The 23,284-nt window shown below is 37.9% G+C and overlaps 1 protein-coding gene across 2 annotated transcripts in view; it reads left to right on the top strand.

Annotated features, from left to right (window-relative positions):
* ITGB2 (integrin subunit beta 2) overlaps nucleotides 1-23,284 on the top strand; it is a 44,075-nt gene that overhangs the window by 5,126 nt on the left and 15,665 nt on the right. For both annotated transcript variants that reach the window (XM_034426860.3, XM_060689395.2), the window contains exons 2-10: nucleotides 11,628-11,688; nucleotides 12,038-12,126; nucleotides 14,871-15,051; nucleotides 15,798-15,968; nucleotides 18,181-18,422; nucleotides 19,647-19,802; nucleotides 21,153-21,248; nucleotides 21,576-21,665; nucleotides 22,800-22,940. In XM_034426860.3, the coding sequence (XP_034282751.1) occupies nucleotides 11,628-11,688; nucleotides 12,038-12,126; nucleotides 14,871-15,051; nucleotides 15,798-15,968; nucleotides 18,181-18,422; nucleotides 19,647-19,802; nucleotides 21,153-21,248; nucleotides 21,576-21,665; nucleotides 22,800-22,940 (1,227 nt within the window). The remainder of the gene's footprint in view (nucleotides 1-11,627; nucleotides 11,689-12,037; nucleotides 12,127-14,870; nucleotides 15,052-15,797; nucleotides 15,969-18,180; nucleotides 18,423-19,646; nucleotides 19,803-21,152; nucleotides 21,249-21,575; nucleotides 21,666-22,799; nucleotides 22,941-23,284) is intronic.

The following is a 23,284-nucleotide window of genomic DNA, read 5'->3' as shown; positions in this document are numbered from 1 at the left end:
GTATTAAAGGGTCGCGGCATTAGGAAGGTTGAGAACCACTGATTTAAAGTCTCCTGACTTTCTAGCCCGATGCTTTAACTGCACCAAAGTATAAATTAAAAAAGCTTCTTTGGAGGCTTTAAAGCTATCAAATTGCATCAGAAAAAAACTTTGCAATTAGTTTTCCATTTATTAAAGAAGAAAGAAAAACTTCAGATGCTGATAGATGCTGCCTCTCTCAACTAGCTGTTGCAGTTTCATTATGTTTTACACTTAGAAGAGAAATGAGGTGTAATTTTCAATAAAATGCAGATGTCTTTGTCACTAGAATTTTTGCACTATTATCAAATGTTTATGTTTAAATAGCGATCCAGACAGCTTTGGGAGACCTGCCACACTTTCCTCTTTTTTTTTTTTTTTAATTTGATTTATATGCCGCCCTTCTCCGGAGACTCAGGGCGGCTTACAATGCGTTAAGCAATAGCCTTCATACTTTTGTATATTTTATACAAAGTCAGCTTATTGCCCCCACAAACTGGGTCCTCAATTTACCTACCTTAGAAAGGATGGAAGGCTGAGTCAACCTTGAGCCTGGTGAGATTCGAACGTACAGTCATTGCAGACAGCTGGTGTTAATCACAATGCTATTAGTCTGCTGAGCCACCAGGCCCTTAATAGGCTCTTTACTCGGGAGGGAGCAACCCAGAGTTTCCTGTTTCTCAACACTCTTTTTATTTATTTTATTTTATTTTATTTTATTTTATTTTATTTTATTTTATTTTATTTTATTTTATTTTATTTTATTTCATTTTATTTCATTTCATTTTATTATTTTATTTATTAGTTTGTCAAACATGTACAAGGTAGCAGGTATGAATATGAACATGGACATGAATGAAGGAAATGAATACAAATAAATGGGGACAGTAGGACAGGGATGGTAGACACGCTGGTGCGCTTATGTACATCCCCTTTACGGACCTTTTAGGAATGGGGTGTCTGTGAGGGTTTGAGGATATAACAACGGAGTCGGGTAGAGCACTCCAGACGTTGGCCACTCTGTTGCTGAAGTTGTATTTTCTGCAATCGAGTTTGGAGAGGTTTACCTTGAGTTTTTATCAATTGTTTGCCCGTGTATTACTGAGGATGAAGCTGAAGAAGTCATTGACAGGTAAGAAGTTGTAGCAGACAATTTTGTGTACTATATTTAGATAAGACCACAGGCGGCGCAGTTCCAGATTGTCCAAGCCCAAAATTTCAAGCCTGGTGGCATAAGGGATTCTATTGTGAGTAGAGGAATGGAGTACTCTTCTTGTGAAATACCTCCGAACCCGCTCAATCATATTAATGTCTGAAATACAGTGTGGGTTCCAGGTGGATGAGCTGTGTTGAAGAATTGGTCTGGCAAAGGTTTTGTATGCCTTAGTTAGCAATACAATATTATTGGAGAAGAAACTTCGCAAAATTAGGTTAACAACTCTTAATGCGTTTTTGGCAATACTGTTACAGTGAGCTCTGGGGCTTAGATCGTTTGAGATGAGTACTCCTAGGTCCTTGACAGAATGAGGGTCATCTACAAGGTCATTTCCGCCCAACTTGTATTTGGTGTTCTGATTTTTATTGCCAATGTGTAGGATAGAGCATTTATTAGTTGAGATTTGGAGTTGCCAAATGCGCAACCATTCTGACACGTGGTCAAGGTCGCTTTGTAGGGCAGCAGCATTGTCAATGGTGTTAAATAATTTTACGTCACCAGAGGAGATGATGATGTAACATTATTTTTAAATAATTTAAAATAATTTAAAATGTATTTAAATAATATAAATAATTTAAAATAAAATGTATTTAAAATAAATGTATTTGAAATACACTTTACAATGTAAAGTGCAATTCACACAGTTCCCAGGAATGACTAAGGAGAAGAGCAGATGATGATGGTGAGACAAAAAGGAAGAATCCTCCAAAAACAAAATGAATAAAATGAGTAAGCTGACAGTGCCAGAGTCTGACTGACTCTGATAGTGCCTGTCAAAAGAAGTTTCACTTATCTTTCTTGTTCTTCTCCTATTTGAAGGAGTTTTTGAAGACTCTGTTTTTGAAGACCACTTTGATGCCAATAATTCAATGTGAATATTAAAACATAATAATTTAGCAATTATTATTTGTTTATTAAAACAAATAATAATTGAACCTTGGTGGCGCAACGGACTAAAGTGCTGTTAAGTAGCATTTAGCTGCTACTTAATCCATAAAATGAGGACCCGGATTGTGGGGGCAATAAACTGACTTTGTATAAAAAGAACACCACTTGGGGGGGCCGAAAGCCCTACTAAGCAGGTATATACAAAAGTATGAAGGCTATTGCTTAACGCATTGTAAGCCGCCCTGAGTCTCCGGAGAAAGGCGGCATATAAATTGAACCAATAAATAAATAAATAAATAAATAAATAAATAAATAAATAAATAAATGATTAGTCTGGAAATCACATGCATTCCTTTACTTTCTTCAGTACAAGCTCATATTTAAAGTTGGTCAGTATGTTAGAACTTGGCAAAACTATTGCTAGCTTAATCAACATTATTTTTGAAACACGTCAGGATGAAACAGCTCTTTAATATTTGTTTCAGCAAATCAGAGTAATGACAAACTTGTTGAAGTTAAAACAAAGAAGATACTTTATTTTATTTTCTGCTTCCTTTCTCGCAAGCATTTTACAGATTAAAGGTGCAATGCTAGTGTAGTTTCATTTATAAAGAGATAAACACACCTTCTCCAACTTGCCACCTTGTTACATTTAGAGTACATTGTCACTCACATTTCAGCCAATCTGAATAAAAGTAGTTTTAGCTTTCCTGTGGAATTGAGTTCCTGGTTTCTAGTGGGGGCTGACATTATGAGACAATAATCACTGGGTCCAGTTTAGCTGTAATTCTGGGCAGAAGTGTGAAGCAAGAATCAGCTTGAGAAATTTTCAAAGATATCCTTCTTCCTTTTTTTAATGACCTCTTCTCTGTAATAATTGACCTAAGAATTGCAAATTACAGTAACATTGTAAGCTTGGTCAATGTCTCCCTGCATGCCTCATCCCACAACAGAAGAAGCTGGCAGTGTCTGAGAATGAAAGTTTAAGAAACAAATTTACAGTGCCGAACTTAAGAGTTCATAGCAAAAATAATATTTGACCCAAAGGTTTCTTCAACTATAACTCAGTCTCGCCACTATACAGAGCTTAGTCACCACCCACACTTCTACAGAATTATGTGGGTGTGCACCACATCCATTACTCAATTTATACTAATAGTGTGGTTACAGTTTGATTCTATCACTTGCTTTGTTGCAAGAGAGTTGCCTATGTTGTTCTGTTTCCTAGCTCTTCTCCTAAATATAGTCATCTGCTTTTATGGAAATGTTCCTACCATCATAGATTGACTAATAATCAGATCATATTGCCCAGAAGTTCATTCAGTTGAGTTCAGTGGAGTTTCATCCATTTAAGAAAGTATCCAACCGTATCTGTGTTTGTAGTATGGAATTAATACCTCACTTTCCTCTTGTTAGAAGATTGTCCCATTCTTCCACTGAATGTGGATTGTTCTGTTAAAATTCTGCATCCATTTACAGTGGTCCTCACTTCCAACCACTCATTCAGCAACAACAGCATTGAATGAGTGATACTTACAACCAGTTCTCATAATTGTGACTGTTGCAGTGTCCACAATGTGATCACCATTTATAACCTTCTGTGCCAGCTTCCGACAAACAAAGTCAGTGGGAAAGATGGCAGAAGTTGCAAATGTGATGCCCTCGCTTAACAATATTTGTTGATTTGTTTAACAATGGCAATTGGAAGTGCTAGAATTTCTGTGGCTAAATAGTGCAGGTACATGACATTGCAGCTTCCCATTTCATCGCTTAGAGACAAAAATTCCAGTCCCAATTGCCATCATTAACTGAGGACTACTTGTAATCATATAGCTTTCGACATTAAATTTTGTATTTCACCAACAACTTATTTATGATTAATTATCTGAGTTTTGTATAATACTTTTTTTAACTCAGTCAAATCTCTAAGTATTCCATGTGTATTTTTTTGTTTTTGTTTTTGTCATTCCTTTTGGATGAGTATATGCTGTTTATTTGTAGATGCTTAAACCAGTGAGGTGGTCCTGGCTATTCTGAAAAAGGAATATTGAAAGATTTTATATTTGTCTTATTAACAATTAAATATTTTAATCTATATCAATTGTCATCCATTGACCAAATTTCTCTGTACATTTTTTTCATGGTTGTGAATTATCTAATATCAAGATAAGAGGCAATAAACCAACCTTTATTATGGTCAAAAACAAACACAAGAAGGGTGAAGTACAGTACAAAAGAATGTAAAACATATAAAATACAAAAATAAAAATTACATAAAAAGCTAAAAATATCTAAAAATATTAAATAATAAAAGCAATAAATGTTGGTAAAACAACAAATTAAATCTATCATACCACAAAACTATGTAATAACAGTCTAGATGCTCATTAAAACTAGTTTGTGGCACAGATCATCTTCTGACAAACTTTTAAGTGCTTCTGCACAAAACCTAGCAACACTATATGTTGTAACAGGGTTGGTATTTGAGAGCAGCAGGAAGGTGTAAAATTGTGCTGTGCACCTTTGGTTTTTATTCAATAACAAAAATGAGACTAAAATGAATGCCTTTATAGTACAGCTACTAGAGAAGTACATGTTATATTATTTCTGTGTGTCCAGGGTCACAGGGGCATTGTCACTGTGGGTAGGAGCTCTTCCTGCATCAGCCGTCAAGGACAGCTGAGGGGGAAATGTGACATCTTGCTAAAATAAAGGCCCTTTGATGATTAGGAACATCGATTTGTTAAGTATGCCATAGGGGAAGCAAATCCCTGTTGGGTTCACTGGCCCTCTAGAGTCGGGAACAACTAGCACATATATGCGAGGGAAACCTTTACCTTTATTAGGATTAATAATTTTAGAAATTTACTAAGCCTTATATTCCCTCAAAGTATATTGAACTGGTTTCATACATGATAATAACTGCTAGGATTTTCTGCATTTCTAAATGAAAATTATGAGCAATTTCTTCTGTAGAAGAATGATTATGCAATTATGGGCTTGATGTCAAAACTAACTTTTTATTTGAAAAATAATTCTAATATAGAATGTAATTCAACATTGAAATTATTTTTGGATTGTAGTTTTATAAATGGGTTTATATCAAAGCCAAAATTTGGGTTTCTCTTAACGGAAGATTATAATAGCCAATATTTTTGTGATCTGATAAATTTGCCAGAAGATTAGATTAGTCAGATTAGTTTGCAATTTAGATTAGTCAGAAATGTTTGCAATTTGAATTATATTTTATGGGTAATGGTTGTTATAATTATTATGCTACGCAATAACCCAATTTTAATATTGATTTATTTTATAATGATTTAAATTTTTAAATTGATGTAATATAATATCAGCCTTTATATGTAATACATCCACACTTAACATCTAAAAAGTACTCAAATATGCAAATTTATATTACATTAATTTTGAAATAGTTTAACTAATTTTATAATCATTGTAATTTTCTATTTTCACTTTTCTCTCATTCTCCCCTTTCTGTAAAATTGCTTGTACTTGTAAAATTAATACATTAAAAAAACGGGGGAAACAGAAAGGCTCTGTCTGTACGAGTAAAACCAAGCCCTTTCGCCACTTTTGAAATCAAACTGGAAGTAGACAAAAGAGAGAAACATTCTTCCTTTTTTGGCTATCATCTGCCAACAGAGGAAAATCTGAAATGCTCTGTTGTAATGCTAGTAGAATATGAATGTGCAGCTTGCAATGTTTCCTCATACTGTAGTGTTTTACAAATGTCATTGCTTCCTTCATGTCAGCCAGGGGCATGTTATTTCTTTTTTAAATTTGTACTGTCTAGAACAGGGGTCAACAACCTGCTGACCTGGAGCCGCATGTGGCTCTTTCATTCCTCTGCTGCAGCTCCCTGTTACTCAAAATATGTGTCACAACAACCAATCTGTGACACCTGCCGGCACACGATTTATTGAGCTATTCAATGCCCGGTTAGGCCAACCATGGATAAATCCAAGAAAAGAAAAGTTTCAGAAGAAAACGGAATGTTTAATTCAACTACATATGCTAGTTTGACCTGTCGCAGACCCCGGTTGACTCCCTGGTTTACCGAGGAGCTCCGGGGGATGAAGCGGCATAGACGAGGCCTAGAGAGCCGTTGGAGAGCCAGTCGTTCCAAATCTGACCGATTTCAGTTAAGGTCGGCCACACGGGCCTACCTGGGAGAGTTGGCAGCGGCAAAGCGCTGCTACTTCACCGATGTCATCGCATCCGCAGAGAATTGTCCGGCTGCCCTGTTCAGGTTGTCCCGCTCATTCTTAAATCAGAGGGTGAGGGAAGATCCTTTACAGGGACGAGCCGAGGAGTTTGGTCAGCACCTGTCAGACAAAATCGCTCAGATTCGGGACGGCTTGGACTTTGACTGGATAGAGTTAGACGGGGGTGAGACAGCGGGTCTTGTGCTTTGGGAAGAGTTTGACTGTTACCCCAGAGGAAGTGGACAGGATCATGGGGAAGCTGAGTGCGGCCACCTGTTTGCTGGACCCGTGTTCCTCCTGGCTAGTTTATTCAGCCCGAAAGGTGACAGGAGGCTGGATCCAGGCGGTGATAGTGGCTTCTTTGAGGGAGGGAAACTTCCCGACCGCCTTAAAGGAGGCGGTGGTGAGGCCCCTCCTCAAGAAGCCGGCCTTGGATCCAGCTGTTTTAAGTCATTTTCGTCCAGTCTCCAACCTCCGCTTTTTAGCAAAGGTTGTCGAGAATGTGGTGGCGCGTCAGCTCCTGCTGGTCCTGGATGAAGCGGATTACCTCGACCCATACCAATCGGGTTTCAGGCCTGGATACAGCACGGAGACGGCATTGGTTGCGCTGGTGGATGATCTCTGGAGGGCCAGGGACAGAGGTTATTCCTCTGTTCTAATCCTATTAGATCTTTCAGCGGAATTTGATACCGTCAACCATGGTATCTTGCTGCATCACCTCGAGGGGCTGGGAGTGGGAGACACTGTTCTATGGTGGTTCTCCTCCTACCTCTCGGGTCGCATGCAAGCGGTGTTGGCAGGGGGGCAGAGATCGACCTTGAGGCCCCTCACCTGTGGGGTGCCCCACGGGTCGGTCCTCTCGCCTCTCCTGTTCAACATTTATATGAAACCGCTAGGGGAGATCATCCGTGGTTTTGGGGTGAGGTATCATCAGTACGCTGATGATACTCAGCCTTTCATTTCCACCCCAAACCAACCCAGTGATGCTCTCGATGTGATGGCCTGTTGCCTGGAAGTGGTACGGGTCTGGATGGGTAGAAACAGACTGCAACTCAAACCGGCCAAGACCGAGTGGCTGTGGGTACCGGAATCTCGGTTCAGGGGAGAGGTGCCATCGCTGACTATAGGGGGTGAAGTTTTGCCCCCTGTAGATGGGGTGCGCAACTTGGGCGTCCTCCTGGATTCACGTTGAGCTTAGAAGACTATATAACGACCGTGACCAGGGGGGCATTCGCCCAGATACGTCTGGTGCACCAGTTGCGTCCCTACTTGAACCAAGGTGCCCTACGCACAGTTACTCATGCACTGGTCACCTCATGGATTGACTACTGCAATGCTCTCTACATGGGGGCTGCCCTTGAGGACCACTTGGAGGCTTCAGCTGGTGCAAAATGCAGCTGCGCGGGTTGTGATGGGAGAATCCCGATATTCCCATGTCACACCCCTCCTGCGCGGCTTGCATTGGTTCCCAGTTGCCCTCCAGGTGAGAGTCAAGGTGCTGGTGATGGCCTATAAAGCCCTACATGGCTTAGGTCCAGGATATTTGGCAGACCACCTACAGCCAGCAACGATATCCCATCGCCCTGTTCGCGCCCATAGAGAGGGCCTGCTCAGGGTGCCATCATCTAGACAGTGTCGGCTGGCGGCCCTCAGGGGTACAGCCTTCTCTGTGGGTGCACCCACCCTCTGGAATCAACTCCCCTTGGAGCTCCGATTAGTGCCTGACCTTCGCACTTTCCGCCGTGAATTAAAAACTTGGCTTTTCAAATCCCTTGACCTGGACTGATGGGGTTTTAAGGGTTAAATTTTAATTTTTTTAGATTTTAGATTTTATTTTGTATTGTGGCTTGTGTATTGTGTGTTTTTATTATTGTGCGCCGCCCTGAGTCCATTGGGAGATAGGGCGGCATATAAGCCGAATAAAATGAATAAAATAGTTTTGTGGCTGCTCAAGAAATAGTCAGGCACGGGAAGAGTTTTGTGGCTCCCGGTGTTTTCTTTTCTGTGGGAAACGGGTCCAAATGGCTCTTTGAGTGTTTAAGGTTGCAGAACCCTGGTCTAGAAAGACAACACGGATACGGGTAGGAACATTTTTGGGAATAAATTAACTTCTTAGAAAAAATAAACACCATGGATATTTCCAGCAACATATTATCAGAGAATCACTGTACAAAACATGGCAAGAGATTAGAAAGCACTATACCAAAATTCCACGATGGTTATCGACAATGGAAGCACTAATATATCCCAACGCCATGGATATAGAGAAAATGAGGAGTTATAAAGAACTACTGAACAGTGAAGGAGAATTACAAACAAGACAAGAATTACAAAATCAGGGTATAGACATTGATTGGTGGCCATACATGCAAATTGAATCAAGATACAAAACTGATCGGGCACAATTCAGATTCCAAAATGAACCAAATAAACTGGATAAAATATTACAAAGTACAGATGAGAAAATGATTACCAAAATTTATAAGTACCTACTAAAATACAAATTAGAAGAGGAGGTCGTCAAAGAGAATATGATAACATGGGCCAAAAATATAAGATATACTATTGAACTGGATAAGTGGGAAAATTTGTGGAAGATAAATTATAAGATGACATTGTCTATACCCTATAAGGAAAACCTCTACAAAATGTTCTACCGATGGCACCTCCCACCGGCGCACCTGGCCAAGATGTTCCCAAATACGTCTCCAATGTGCTGGAAATGTAAATCACAGAAAGGGACATATTATCATCTCTGGTGGTCATGCCGAAGGGCAAAACAATATTGGCAACAAATTAAAATAACGATTGAAGAAATCACAAAACAAAAACTGGAAATGAGGCCGGAAATCTTTTTATTGGGAATAATCACAGCACAATATACCAAAGAAATAAAATATCTGATCATCCATATCCTCACAGCAGCACGTATACTCTTTGCCCAACATTGGAAATCTGAACAGTTACCCACAGAGGACAAAATAATAGCTAAAATTACAGAATGTGCAGAATTGGATAAGCTCACAAAAGAAATACAAGAGAAAGACGATACTGACTACTATTTAGTATGGCAAAGATGGTACAGCTGGCTGGAGGCAAAAATAGGAATATAAAGATAATTTTCGACTATTCAATAGAAATGCATAGAAGTAAACAAGGAGTCAATTATATATATACATATATAACCATGTAAATATGTGAATGTAGATATAGATACAAATAGAAATATGAAAATAACCCACCGTTGTAGTAACTTCTAAAAGTCAGTCATTGGACTGAATTAATGTTTGTCCGTTTTGTATGTTTGGTTTAATGTATTTATGTTGGTTTGTTTTTTTTATTATTATTAATAAAAATATTTTTTAAAAAAATATTCAGAAGAATTTGGTTCAGTACTTTATATCTTGATGAAATTCCTGGCCATGAGGGCCCTCTTGGTTTCTTTCCAGGTGCTGAATAATAGTTACTTTAAAACAAAGTAAAATACAAAAAATGACACTTCACTACTGTCTGGCATGGAAGAAGAGAAGTACATGTTATAGTGACTCATATTTTTTAAATGCATATCCAACCTTTATACAGGTTTTCCAAAGGATTTGAAGTTTTGTAACTTTATTAGTCCCCACTTAAAGCAAGGCAGACAAGAGGTGGGGATTGGAGGCCATAGTCTTTTTTAAATTGTTTTTTGGCCTTCAGAATTGCAAGGCATGTGGTGATGATACCAGAAGAAGGAGAAAAAACATTTAGCTCGTTGGGAGAGGCTGTCTTTATTCAAAATAAGTTTAATACACCTATATGTGACATATTTTATCAAAACATTTTTGTGTGATAAAAATTGAACAATTGGCCACTGAATTTTATGTGTGTGATCTTGTGAGAGAGCAGAAATAGTGGTTATATATAGCACAGATATTGTGGGTTTCCTCACCTTTGTAGTAAAGCATGTACTGAACATATTCTGTGGCTTTTAATCCAGTCTGAGCAAGAAGGCAACCATTTGTCTAATTATAAAATAGTAATATAATATAAATATAATTAGCTTTTTTGGCATAGCAGCACACTGCTCCTTTATGCTTACTTTGTGGCCTACTAGGATGCCCAGGTCCTTCTCATAGGTAGAGGTAGTCCTCAACTTACAATAGTTTGCTTAGTGACCATTAGAAGTTACAACAGCATCGAAAAAAGCAATTTATGACCATTTTTCATACTTATAACCATTGCCACATCCCCCTGATTACGTGATCAGAATTTGGACACTTGGCAACTGGCTAATATTTATGATGGTTGCTGTGTCCCAGGGTCATGCAATCATCTTTTGTGACCTTCTGACAAGCAAAGTCAATAGGGAAGCCAGATTCACTTAACAACCATGCTACTAACCTAACAATTGCAGTGATTCACTTAACAACTGATTCACTTAGCAACTGTGGCAAGAAAGGTCATAAAATGGGGCAAAACTCATTTAACAAATGTCTCATTTAGCAACAATTTTGGGATCTATTGTGGTCGTACATTGAGGATTACCTGTACTAGTGCCAAGCCAACTCCTATTTTGTATCTGTGCACTTGGATTTTCCTACTTAAATGCAGAACCTTACATTTTTTTCCCCATCAAACTGCTTTTTGTTGGATAGGTCTTAATATTCAAGTCTGTCAGATCCCTTTGAATCTTGTGCCCATCTTCTGGAGTGCCAGCTGTCCCCTCCTCCCCCAGTTTTGTTTTATACAAATTTGTTCAGCCCTAACCCTATTATACATTCATCTAAATCATTTATAAAAACGTTGAAGAGCATTTGGCTCAGGACACAACCATTAGGTACTCCTAATGAGAAGGTAGTCCTTTTCTTCGTTAGACTAGATATACCCAGCTCTCCTAACCATTCATCATATATTTAGCCTCCAGGCCCATCATTATCTTTGTTGCTCTTCTTTGCACTCTTTCTAGAGCCTCAACACTTTTTTTGTATTGTAGTCACCAGAACTGGGTGTAGTATTCAGAGTGTGGTCTTACTAGTTCCAGTTCCTTGATATTGTGTATTTTACATTCGTTAAATTAAGTTAATTATTTTATTAGTGTAACTCACAGTAATTTTAATGTGACCATAATTTAAAACAGTCAACACAAGTATAAACAAATACTACGAATCCTTCCATTTCTTTTCAGGAGTTCTTCCTCCACAAAGTATCTTCTTCCATTTATTATTTAAATTTTAGGCCTGCATTGTAAAGATAATTGTCTCATTTCTTATATTTCATTGCATCCTATTTACTTTTCACAGGAGATGTTTCCTAGGTACTTCATTTTGCTATTTGGAGCTCTGCTGCTGCTGTTGACAACAGGTAAGCTGCATTTACTAAGCAATATTACTATGCAATTCTGCCATATTGCCTCAGTCGTTAGAATAAGGAAGATGCTTAAGACCATTGAAATAAAGAAGCCCAATTCTTTAGGTTCTGCTGAAGGGTCAATATGTCCCATCACATTCTAAGAATAAGCCACAATCAATTGTGATCCTAAATTGAAGGCTAAGAACAGTTTGGGGCGACTGGCAAAATGCATTTCCAGGTTGTAAGTTGCTGCCAAGGTGGGCTATTTTCATATCTGGGGAGATTCAGGGTACTTCAACTTCTATGTTGTTCATTATTATAATATCTCTTTTATAACATTTTCTTCTTCTTCCTTCTTAAGCATTTTCTCTCAAATGTACCAAATACAACGTAAAAACATGTCAGGACTGCATTGAGTCTGGCCCTGGTTGTGCCTGGTGCAAGAAACGGGTAGGTTGTTTTTTTAAAAAAAAGAGAAACAAAACACAAAACCTTACATTTTAAAGAGTCCTTCAGAATGATGTATCTTTTTAATTTGTCCCTTTCAACTGTCATTAGGTATTTGGGGTTGCTTTTTGTTTTTTTGCTTTGGGTGGAAACTTTTGCTCACATCAAGTTCTGCTTTATGAAATGACTTGTTGCTCTCAGTGCTCCCAAAAAAGAAAATACTACCTTGCAGTCTGAAAATATTAAAAAAAGAATTTTATCTTTATTTTATCATCTGATGAATCTGACCTTCTCTGACTCATCTCTCAAAATGCTACTTTACTGGGGTTATAGGAAACAAAGCATACTTTGTTTTCTATAACCATTACATTCCTTTGTAATGTTCTTTCTTATAGCTGCTTGTAATGGAACTCAAATCCAGGAAGCCCCCGCTGGCACTTGCACAACATCTACCCAAGATCAATTCTCAGTGGAAAACCAAATGGACCACGGAATGGCCAGTTATAGACATATAAATGACCTCAGAAAACAGGTGCCAGGCTTTGAACTATCACATCAGCAACGGGCAATCCTGAATAGAATTCACACATCACGTGGTGTCTGCTGGGACTCTCTGTATAAATGGGGCATAATATCATCCCCTCAGTGTGACTCTGATGTCCCACATCAAACTGTAGATCACACTGTGGCTGGCTGAAAGCTGAGGGCATATACTGGTCCAGCATCAGATATTTTTAATATAAACAATGCTGCGCTTCAATGGTTAGATGGCAGCATTGATATTTGAATATAGATCTCTTTGACATTTATATTTTATTGGATTCTATTAATCTATGGTAGTTGAAATGTTAATTTATATTTCTAGTCCATGTATGATATACCATACACTCTTCAGCCGAAGAGGTTGTAGAAAAAAAAATGCTTTTAAAAGCCTCTGACGATCCCAGCTGAGTTGCCTGATTGTCAGAGGCTTTTAAAAGCATTTTTTTCTGCAACCTCTTCGGCCAAAGTGGTTGTAGAAAAAATGCTTTTAAAAGTAAAAAAAAAAGTTGGCCACGCCCACCCAGTCACATTAACCCCCACCACCAAGCCACGCCCACAGAACCGGTAGTAACAAATTTTACATTTCACCACTGATCTGCAGGCAATTGTGGTTTTGGATCAGAAAACAAATGCTTACTATAGCTAGTTCCTAGAGGGCAGAAATATCTATGGATACTTCTATTGATTCAAATTTGAGTATGTTTCTATATCGTACTTTTTTTTCAGTCTTTCCTTACATTCACACCTAATGTTAATCCCAAGGAAAGAATGTATGCACAAATCACCAGAAGCATACAGAAATAAATGTTGTTAAAATGAGGAACTGATTTTCCCTCTTATTGTGGAACATAATTAAATTTTGATTGGGTATTGTCTTCATACTCTAAATCAGTGGTGGGTTGCCCCCGGTTCGCACCGGTTCTATAGAACCGGTAGTAAAACTGGTGGGAGGCTCTGCCCAATGACCCCAACGTCATCAGAACACTTCTATGCATGCACAGAAGCTTCTGCGTGAGTGGCCCTTTTGCGAACCGGTAGTAAAGGTAAGTAAAACCCACCCCTGTTCTAAATTCACAACAATATAAATATGTTTGTGTTTACAGTGTTTTAGGTATTCTGATTTGGTGTTGTAAATGCTAGGGAAACAGAATGTATGGAAAATCTGTAAGATTCTTCTAATTCTCATCCATTTTTAGTTTCCCCACTAAAAAGTGGAATTACAAGGAAGATGTTAAAAATAGGCTTTATTGATCCCAAAAAGAATAAGTATATTCAAAGGCTTATAAAGGCTATTCTTAAAGAAATAATAATTGTTTTGTGCACACTTGATATTTTAGCATAAATCCCATAAATTTATATTTTCAACTACTTCTGATGTGCCCATCAAGGCTTTGGTCAATCAAGGATTTTAAACCATTTTTACAAGAGAAAAATAAAAATAGCTCCGTCATACTGGAGCCATTGCAGAATTTCTTGCTAATGATAAGGACATTATCAGCCAGTTTTTGGCAAATGTTGGCTAGTTTGCCAAAAGGGCAACTAATGCCAATTTGGCATGCTTATGTTATTCTATGCAATTTAGGATATCTGAGGCATAGGTTTGCAAGCCAAGATACTATTGACCACACCTCACTGACCAGGAGGCAGATGCAGAGGACCAACATATTCAGTAAATTAGGCTGGATGAAAAAGCACCCTCGAAAAATGCAATCTCATACCACTTCTGTATTGTTGTCAAGGAAACTATATGGCCCTATCATTAAGTTCTAAGAACTGAGTTCAACTTAAAGGAGGTACTGTCTTCATGTACCAAGTGAATACCAAGTAGATTAATTATTATTTTAAGAAATAAATAGCCCTAACTCTACTGGTATTTCGAAGGCATGGCTCTTTGCTTAGATTTGATGAGAACAATTGATCCCCATTTACTTTGTTTCTCTTGTTCCTATCTGGGTTTGTTTCTCTGCTTTGTAGTTTTGTAGTTTTATGCTTTTTTGTACTGTTACTTGGTTTTTAAATGTTTTAAATAATTGGTAAACTGCCCAGAGTTGCTGGGATGATGATGATCATAATAATGATGATGATTGCAAGAAGTATGCCCTTTAACAATGAAATATTATTTTCCTCTATCTAAAATATATTAGGTCCACCCAATATCTCAAGCTTATTAAGTGTTTTTGTGCTTTGATTGTTATGAAACACAGGATTTCACAAAAATAGGAGAACCAGATTCTGTTCGATGTGACACAAAGCAGCAGCTCCTTGAGAAGGGATGTGATGGAAATATTATTTTCCCAGAAAACTTTGTTGACCCAGTTTCTTCTGCTCAATCAAACACAAAGAAACAAATCTACCCAGAGGTGGTGCGATTGCATCTAAGACCAGGTATCTCACAAGCTGAACCTCAAATCATAAATTTAGGAAATGGCTAAAACGATGACTGCAATTTTAGGATAGGAAGCATATGACACATGTGACTTTTTCCACCTCTTATCAGGCATTTTTAAAACAGAAAATTAGTATAATCCCACTTCAAATATATTGATATTTTGATTTTTTCTTACCCAAAAGCTATGTTTAGACAACATGACTAACTGTGTTTTCCAAGGCAATTCATTCACCATGACTTTGGCACGATAATTTAGACTAACTTCAATTCTATTAATTTCAATTTTTTACTCTAAAATTTCCTACTTTTCAGGATAATAAAACACTATATGCATCTCTCAGAATATTTATGTCAGATCTGAGTATTGCATATAAAGTTATGCAAATTAAAGAGAATGTGAATGTGTTTGTGTATCCACAATGATTGCTGGATTGCTTTCTGTTTCTCTACCAAATATTCCATATTCCCCATTAATTCTGTGCGTTTTTCACTTTGCTCCTCTGCTCCTACACTCTGTACCTTCCCCTGGGACCTAATTAACTTCAGTGGTACCTTCTTTATCATTCTGCCACAATTTGACCACCATGTTGATTTATTCTGTCCTTTCCTGTCCTTTCATGGGTTTCTCACATGACTCACAATCTACTCAGCCTACAGTCTTCTAGTTCAGAAAAGCATCACTAGCTTTGTGAGATGAGGTAAAATTGGAGCAGATGTTCAATGTCTTCCCTTTTACCAATAGAACAACCTGCTGTTTTTAATGTGACATTCCAGCGTGGGGAAGATTATCCAATAGATCTCTATTATTTGATGGACCTCTCATTTTCTATGGATGATGATTTGCAAACAGTGAAGAAATTAGGAGGAGATCTCCTTAAAGCTCTCCAGAGTATTACCAGACGTGCACGGATAGGTATGTACATTCTTCTAAAATATGCAACTGTCTTGTCACAGCAGTTGGAAGCACCTAACCAACTTTAGCTGATCTTGAAAAACACCTAATAAGAAACATACTCAACTAGTGGTCAATAAGACACCACTCTGAAACTCTAAGGCTGTTGAAATTACGAAAATATATTCCAGGTGGTAATAGTACAAATGGCTTAATATTATTGATAAGAAAATGGCATGGCAGTGTCCATGAGTGGCCAAGAACTAAGCTTGACATCATTCTTATTTTTTCAAGTATTTCCAGCTACTAAGATTCTACTGAGATATTCTATACTATGAGATCTATTTATCATATCTTAATTGACATGTCTTAATTTTGTAAGAAATAGCCATTTTCAGAATTTTAACATTATATGCAACTATATTTTATAGCAAGCTTTCCTTTCTTTTGATTTGATATAATAAAATACCATACCATGGGAATAAAGGAGTGTAGAGTTCTGGAATCTGGTGCAATAATTCTGTAAGGAAGATGTACATTATTTGGAATTAGATTAGGGGCCTTCTATGTTACTATAGTTTCCACTCTTGAAGCCCTCAGATTTGGTCTCACAATGGTCAGCACTTGTCCCCACTTCAACCATTTTGAATAACCACCAAGGGCAACCAATACTTATTCTGGTGGCAAGAGTGCCAAATCAACTACTTAATGCCACTGCATGTACTTGCCCCATCCTTATCTCAGAAGGATTATCTCCACAGTGAATAATAAGGTATATCCCTGGGTGAAAAGCCCAGCATGACAGTATCAAGATTTGTAATTTGTCAGCAATGGAGAAGTAGAAATATCAAAGGGAAGCCAGCCTGCCCCAAGCACCAAAGAGCTCCAGCATTGCAATTTGTAAATGGAAATTTTGCAAAGCGACATTTTGGACATTTGGACTGGAAAAATACAGGGGCATGATAATATTGAGAGATCAGCACTAAAGCCTTTTGAGATAACTTTAAAAATCTTCACCTCACATTGTGCTGCAAACCAAGATCCTACAAATAAGCTACAGGTTGGGGGAATTTAAGAAAGTGTTCCTCATACTACTAAATGAAATAGCAGAATTTACTTTTTTATGCTATACTGAGAGCCTTCGACTTAAATGGCTTTAAAAGAATATTAAATAATTCATGGAGGATAAAGCTACAAATATGCCTTAATAATATGCCTTCTCCAGGAGAGTTAGCATTGATTTGAATATCCGTTATCTTCTTGTCCTTCTCATAGATGTCTGATGAGATTTGACTGATTGTTGCAAGAAACAGAATGCTTGGCTAGGTAGGTCCTCAGTGCAGTCCAACCAAGCTCTTCTTAAGACAGTTGGTATCTCCAAAACAAGTCCTTGAAGGACAGAAGTTAGTAGAAAATGAGAGGGAATAGTATTTCTAAGTGAAGGGAAAAGCATCATTTCTGTTTTGCACAACAGCTGTGTACAAGGAAAATAGCTATTCCTTAACAAAAGAAAAGATAAATATATATATTTATCCAACTGTATCTTGATTATTAAATGATACTGTAAAAGGTAAAGGTAAAGGTTCCCCTTGCACATATGTGCTAGCCGTTCCCGACTCTAGGGGGCGGTGCTCATCTCTGTTTCAAAGCCGAAGAGCCAGCGCTGTCTGAAGACGTCTCCATGGTCATGTGGCTGGCATGACTAAACACCAAAGGAGCACAGAACCCTTTTACCTTCCCACCAAAGGTGGTCCCTATTTTCCTACTTGCATTTTTTACGTGCTTTCGAACTGATAGGTTGGCAGAAGCTGGGACAAGTAACGGGGGCTCACCCTGTTACGCGGCACTAGGGATTCGAACTGCTGAACTGCTGACCTTTCGATCGGCAAGCTCAGTGTCTTAGCCACTGAGCCACTGCATCCCTTTTATTAAAGGATAATCAGTGGTGGGATTCAGCCAGTTCGCACCACTTCGGGAGAACCGATTGTTAACTTTCTGAGCAGTTTGGCAAACTGTTTGCTGGAAGAAATCATTAGGGCAGAAAACCGGTTGTTAAATTATTTGAATCCCACCACTGAGGATAATCCTTTATAATTTTAATAATTGTATGAATAGTCCTGTTTTTTCCTATAATTTTATTTTTAATGATATTTTCCTGAAGTGATTTATGGTTCTCCCATACACACATTTACATTGAACAAGGTTGACTATTTTTCCTTAATATTTCCTTTAGGTTTTGGTGCCTTTGTGGATAAGACTGTCTTGCCATTTGTAAACACCCATCCAGAGAAGCTCCAGAATCCATGCCCAACCAAAGAGACCAAGTGCCAACCACCATTTGCTTTCAGGCATGTGCTTAGCCTCACTGATGATGTACAGAGTTTTAAAGAAGAAGTAGGGAAGCAGAACATATCGGGGAATCTTGATGCGCCAGAGGGAGGACTTGATGCCATGATGCAGGCTGCTGTCTGTGAGGTAATAGAATTGTGTGGAAATAGAATTGACTAAGGACCTTTTTGGGTTAAAAAATGAAGATGGTTTCACTAATTTATTATTTCCAATATATGCTACTTCTCCACAAATTCTATACAAATAATTTTCTGTTCAGGAGCATGAATGTAAGCCCATATAAATGCCGCTATTGACATGACACTATGATTATTTACATTTATATTGTGCTTGTTGTCAGTATGGGCAACTGAAACAGCTTGCAGGAAAAAAGTGACAAACTAAACATAATTAACAGTCCAGGATTTACACAGTTATTAAAACTAATATTTGTCTTCTGCTAAGGCTGATTTTTCACCTGGAATGAAACATTTGACTTCAATTATATCTTACTGTTTCTTTACGGTTTCTTAAGATTAAAAATTATTAGAAAATAAATTCTTTTTATGGTTCCTGAGGTTTGGTTGCTCTGTTCTTGGTTTCAATAAACACACTAGCTCCGTGATGGCAAACCTATGGCACGCGTGCCACAGGTGGCACACGGAGCCATATCGGTGGGCATGCGAACTCAGCTCCAGTGCACATGTGCACACTGGCCAGCTGATTTTCAGGCCTTCTGGGCCCATCGGAAGTCAGGAAACAGACTGTTTCCAGCCTCCAGAGGGCCTCCAAGGGGTTGGGGAAGGCCGTTTTTGCTCTCCACAGGCTCCTAGAAAGCCTCTGGAGCCTGGAGAGGATAAAAAACAGGCCTACCCGGCCCACCGTGCCATCACGTGCCAAAAGCGAGGGGAACACGGGGGGGTGGTTGCTCGCACATGCATGGGGGGGTGCATAGAATTATGGGTGTGGGCACGCGCATGTGTGACCCCCCATGATCTCCCCGCTTTTGGCACATGATAGCAAAAAGGTTAGCCATCACTGCACTAGCTGAATCACAACTGAGGAGCTTTGGGAAGTAGAATGCCTCACATTTATTTTCTTTGTATCTCTGCCACTGAATTCAGCCTTAGGGTAGGTCAGGAAAAATAAATTTTCATGAAGAACACTTTTGGTGGAAGATATCAGGAAGGGAAATGCTGAATATCTTTCCTTAGCAGCAGGACAGGTGCCTGTTAAAGCTGTGACATTAGATAAGCTTGCCTATCTTAGATCAAAAAATTGATCGATTCATCATGTTCCTTCCTGCATCAATGATTTTGTAATTTGTTATAATTTCTACTGCTTTAAAATTTGTTATACTTTAAAATCCAGAATATAATTGGCTGGAAGAATGTGACTCGCTTACTGGTCTACACAACAGATGATGGTTTTCATTTTGCTGGGGATGGCAAACTTGGAGCCATCTTAACACCTTTTGATGGACAATGTCACTTGGAAGACAATATGTATAAAAAAAGCAATGAATATGTAAGTATACAAGTAGCTGTCGGCTAGCCCTGCTATATGATAAGTAGTTTTCTTTTTCAATCTAGAAATAGACTGGAACTAACTAAAACAGCAACTGGTCTGCACTATTTGCCCTCTAGAAATTAGAATCAAGAGGCCAATCATTTTCACAATAAAAACATGATTTATCGAATTATGTGCAATCCAATAAGCAATAATTATATTAAGAGGAAGATTTTATATTGTTTTTAGTTGCATCTACTGTGTTTTCCCGAAAATAAGACCCTGAATTATATTTTTTTGAACCCCAAAATAAGCGCTTGGCCTTATTTTGGGGCATGTGGAGCAAGATGGGGCTCCTCTTGCTGTCTTACCTAATTTCCAGCTCTGCGTTTAAATATTTTTGGGGAGGCTTTATTTTCGGGGGTAGAGACTTATTTTAGTGCATGCACTCAAAAGCCCGATTGGGCTTATTATCAGGGGATGTCTTATTTTCGGATAAACAGGGTAATTACACAATTGTATATATATTTCGATTATATATTTAGAGTAACATGTACTATACTTGTACCTCCATGTATGCACACACACACACCAATATACAAAGTGTGCTGCCTAAAAGAAATCCGTGGAATAAAAAAAGAACAAACAAAATATTAAAATGTAGTAAGGCTATCTTCTGTCATTTATTAAAAAGACAGAAGATTATTAAACATTTATTAAAAAGACAGAAGATTATTAAACAGTTATTAAAAAGAAGATGTGCCAATATTGTGTGAACACAGAAGCTATTTATGTTCATTAAAGCTGTACAAGATTTTGGGGATTCTGGGGGAAAAATTAGTGGCTTTATTGAATAGCCGAAAGGGGCTGTCCTGTCCACAGCACTTCCTCTAATCCCGATAAACAGGAAGCATGCCCACTACAAACCCATTGTTCCGTTGGTCGTCCCATAACCCCTTTTGAAGAAAGGATGGCGAATGACAGAAGATCTTGATTGTTTAGGCAAGACTAGTGAGGGTCACGTTCTGAGAGTGATCATCTCTAAAGCAAGAGGTCTCATAATCTGATCTTCTGTTACTCAAAGCCAGCGTTGCTCTCAGAGTGATGCTGCTTGAACTACCAGTCACATGGCATGGTACAAAAGAGAGACAGAATAAAATAGTAGAATGCAATAAGGCATCCATACAATTATGAATATAGTAAGTAAGCATTCAGCAATTATTCCATTTTTTTCTATCTCAGTGGAGATTTTCTTGTGGCAAGAAAAAGTGGGAGGAGAAAAACAAGTGGGAAAATATGAGAGTTGTACAATGGTAGCTAAACAATACCTGAAAAGAGAGCTCTCATACCATTTCCTTGGTTCCATAGGATTATCCTTCTGTTGGTCAGTTGATACAAAAACTTAAAGAAAAGAAAATCCAGCCCATTTTTGCTGTTACCAAAAAAGTCTACGATACATATGAAGTAAGTAAATCTCCAATAAAATAGAAGATTTTATAAATTGTGTCACGTGAACAAAGCAAATGCTAAATGGTATCATGCCAGTGGTGGGTTGCTCCCTGTTCTGTCCGGTTCTTGCGAACCAGCAGTAAAAGCGGCGGGAGGCTCTGCCCGCCTGCCCGGACATTATAATGGATGATCTGCGCATGCGCAGAAGCTTCTGAGCATGCACAGAAGCGTGCACACTCCCATTGCAAACTGGTAGTAAAGATAAGTAGAACCCACCCCTGTATCATGCTGCATGAAAGCTCATAAGCTAATGCTTTTGGCATATTTGTTTTTTACTGATAGAAACTGAGCAAAATGATCCCCAAGTCTGCTGTAGGAAAACTGCAGGAGAATTCAAATAATATAATTCAACTCATCCAGCGTGCTTATAATGTAAGTGTTATTAATAATCTTCTTATCTTACTTAAGTCCGCTTCTAGCTCATAGGCTAGTATATATGATCTCTGGAAGCTGCCTGCAGCTCAACACATCTGTCTCTATCCGTTTCTCACTTCCAGGCAGCCCGACAACCTACTTACTTACTGCAGAATGTCATTCTTGCAGTGAAGAAACAGAAAATCTTGTGGCTTCTCATTTTCTCCCAATCCAGTTCTGGGAGAATAATATATTTTGTCAGTGTTGGGAATAAAAAAACCCATAATAGCTTCCCCTTCACTCCCCATCTAAGAGCTTAAAGCTAGTCTGTATATGTATAGGAAGTTCTTTTTTAAAATAAAATTTGTATTGTTTTTGAAATAACAATAAAAAAAAGAAAAAGGAATAAATTCAAAAGGATATGCATCACTATATCAAAAGGCTGCATAAAAAATAGATAATAAATGCTTAAAATAAATGAAAAAATATAACAGAAAAAGATACAGTACTGTAAAGAGATACAATTCTCTATGTAATTATTTAATACGAATATTATTTGTATTAGATAATTATAATGCACATATGGCATGTGTGTAAGGAAGATATATCTGTGGATTTCCATGCACCCATCATGCATAGGTGCAGCCCCAAAGAATTTGGTGTAGTCCTTGCAGTGAAAAAGTGTGCTAAATCAGCTATTTATTTAACCCCTTTGAAATATATTTAAATTTCTAAGAAAGTGTCAGGCAGAAGAAGTAAAAACAAAACAACTCTTCACTAGGATAACTGTAGCTGAGCTGACCATTTTGCTTTCCAGGCCAGAGAATAATGCATTCATTATAGGGAGAGAAAATCCAGCCATCTTCCAGAAAAAAATGTTGCTGTGACTGTCTCTTGGTTTGGAAGACTATGTACTTTCTGTAAGAAAGTAGCAGTCAGCTGTATTAGTGGATCATCACTTACAATAAGATATGTCATCAAAATGAGAGACACCAAAATTCTTTGGGGTTGTTTAATTTTATTTTTATTCTGTATGTAAGGAGTGTATAATTGTGAACTTACAGACAACAATATCTTGTTTTTCTTCCTCTGAATATGGTAATAAGACACTGGTTCTAGTCTTTCATCAAGTTTATTTTTATTTCATTTTAGGATTTATCTTCCAAAATTATTTTAGAACACAGCTCTGTGCCAAGCTCTATCAAAATCTCATATGATTCCTTCTGCCTTAATCAGATACATACAAAGAACCAACCACAAGGGGAATGTGACAATGTAAAAATAAATGATAAGGTAGGGGGTAACTCATATATTGTTTCTGTTGAAAAGTATTTTGACTGTAGTGTACATAGAAAGAAAAGGCTAGTAGTTTCTCCATTTCCGAAAGCATTTATGCCCAAAAAGTTTTTCATTTATTTACATACTAATTTATTTTGTAAGCCTGTTCACCAAACCTAAAGATTCTGTTGAAAAGTTTGTGATTTTTTTTCTTTGAATTTAAAAGATACTATGCTCCATTCAAAATTCCTTCCCATTCCTTATTTTTTTTAAAAAATGAAATTGACATAAAATTGTGGCACCCCCTTTCTTAAAAGATGTGCCTGAATCCAAGGGACAGATTCTTGACAGAATGTTAC

The sequence above is a fragment of the Pantherophis guttatus genome, chromosome 1 (genome assembly GCF_059756535.1).
Source record: "Pantherophis guttatus breed Tessera chromosome 1, ASM5975653v1, whole genome shotgun sequence".
Taxonomy (NCBI): Eukaryota; Metazoa; Chordata; class Lepidosauria; order Squamata; family Colubridae; genus Pantherophis; species Pantherophis guttatus.
This window is presented reverse-complemented; position numbering and strand designations above follow the sequence as displayed.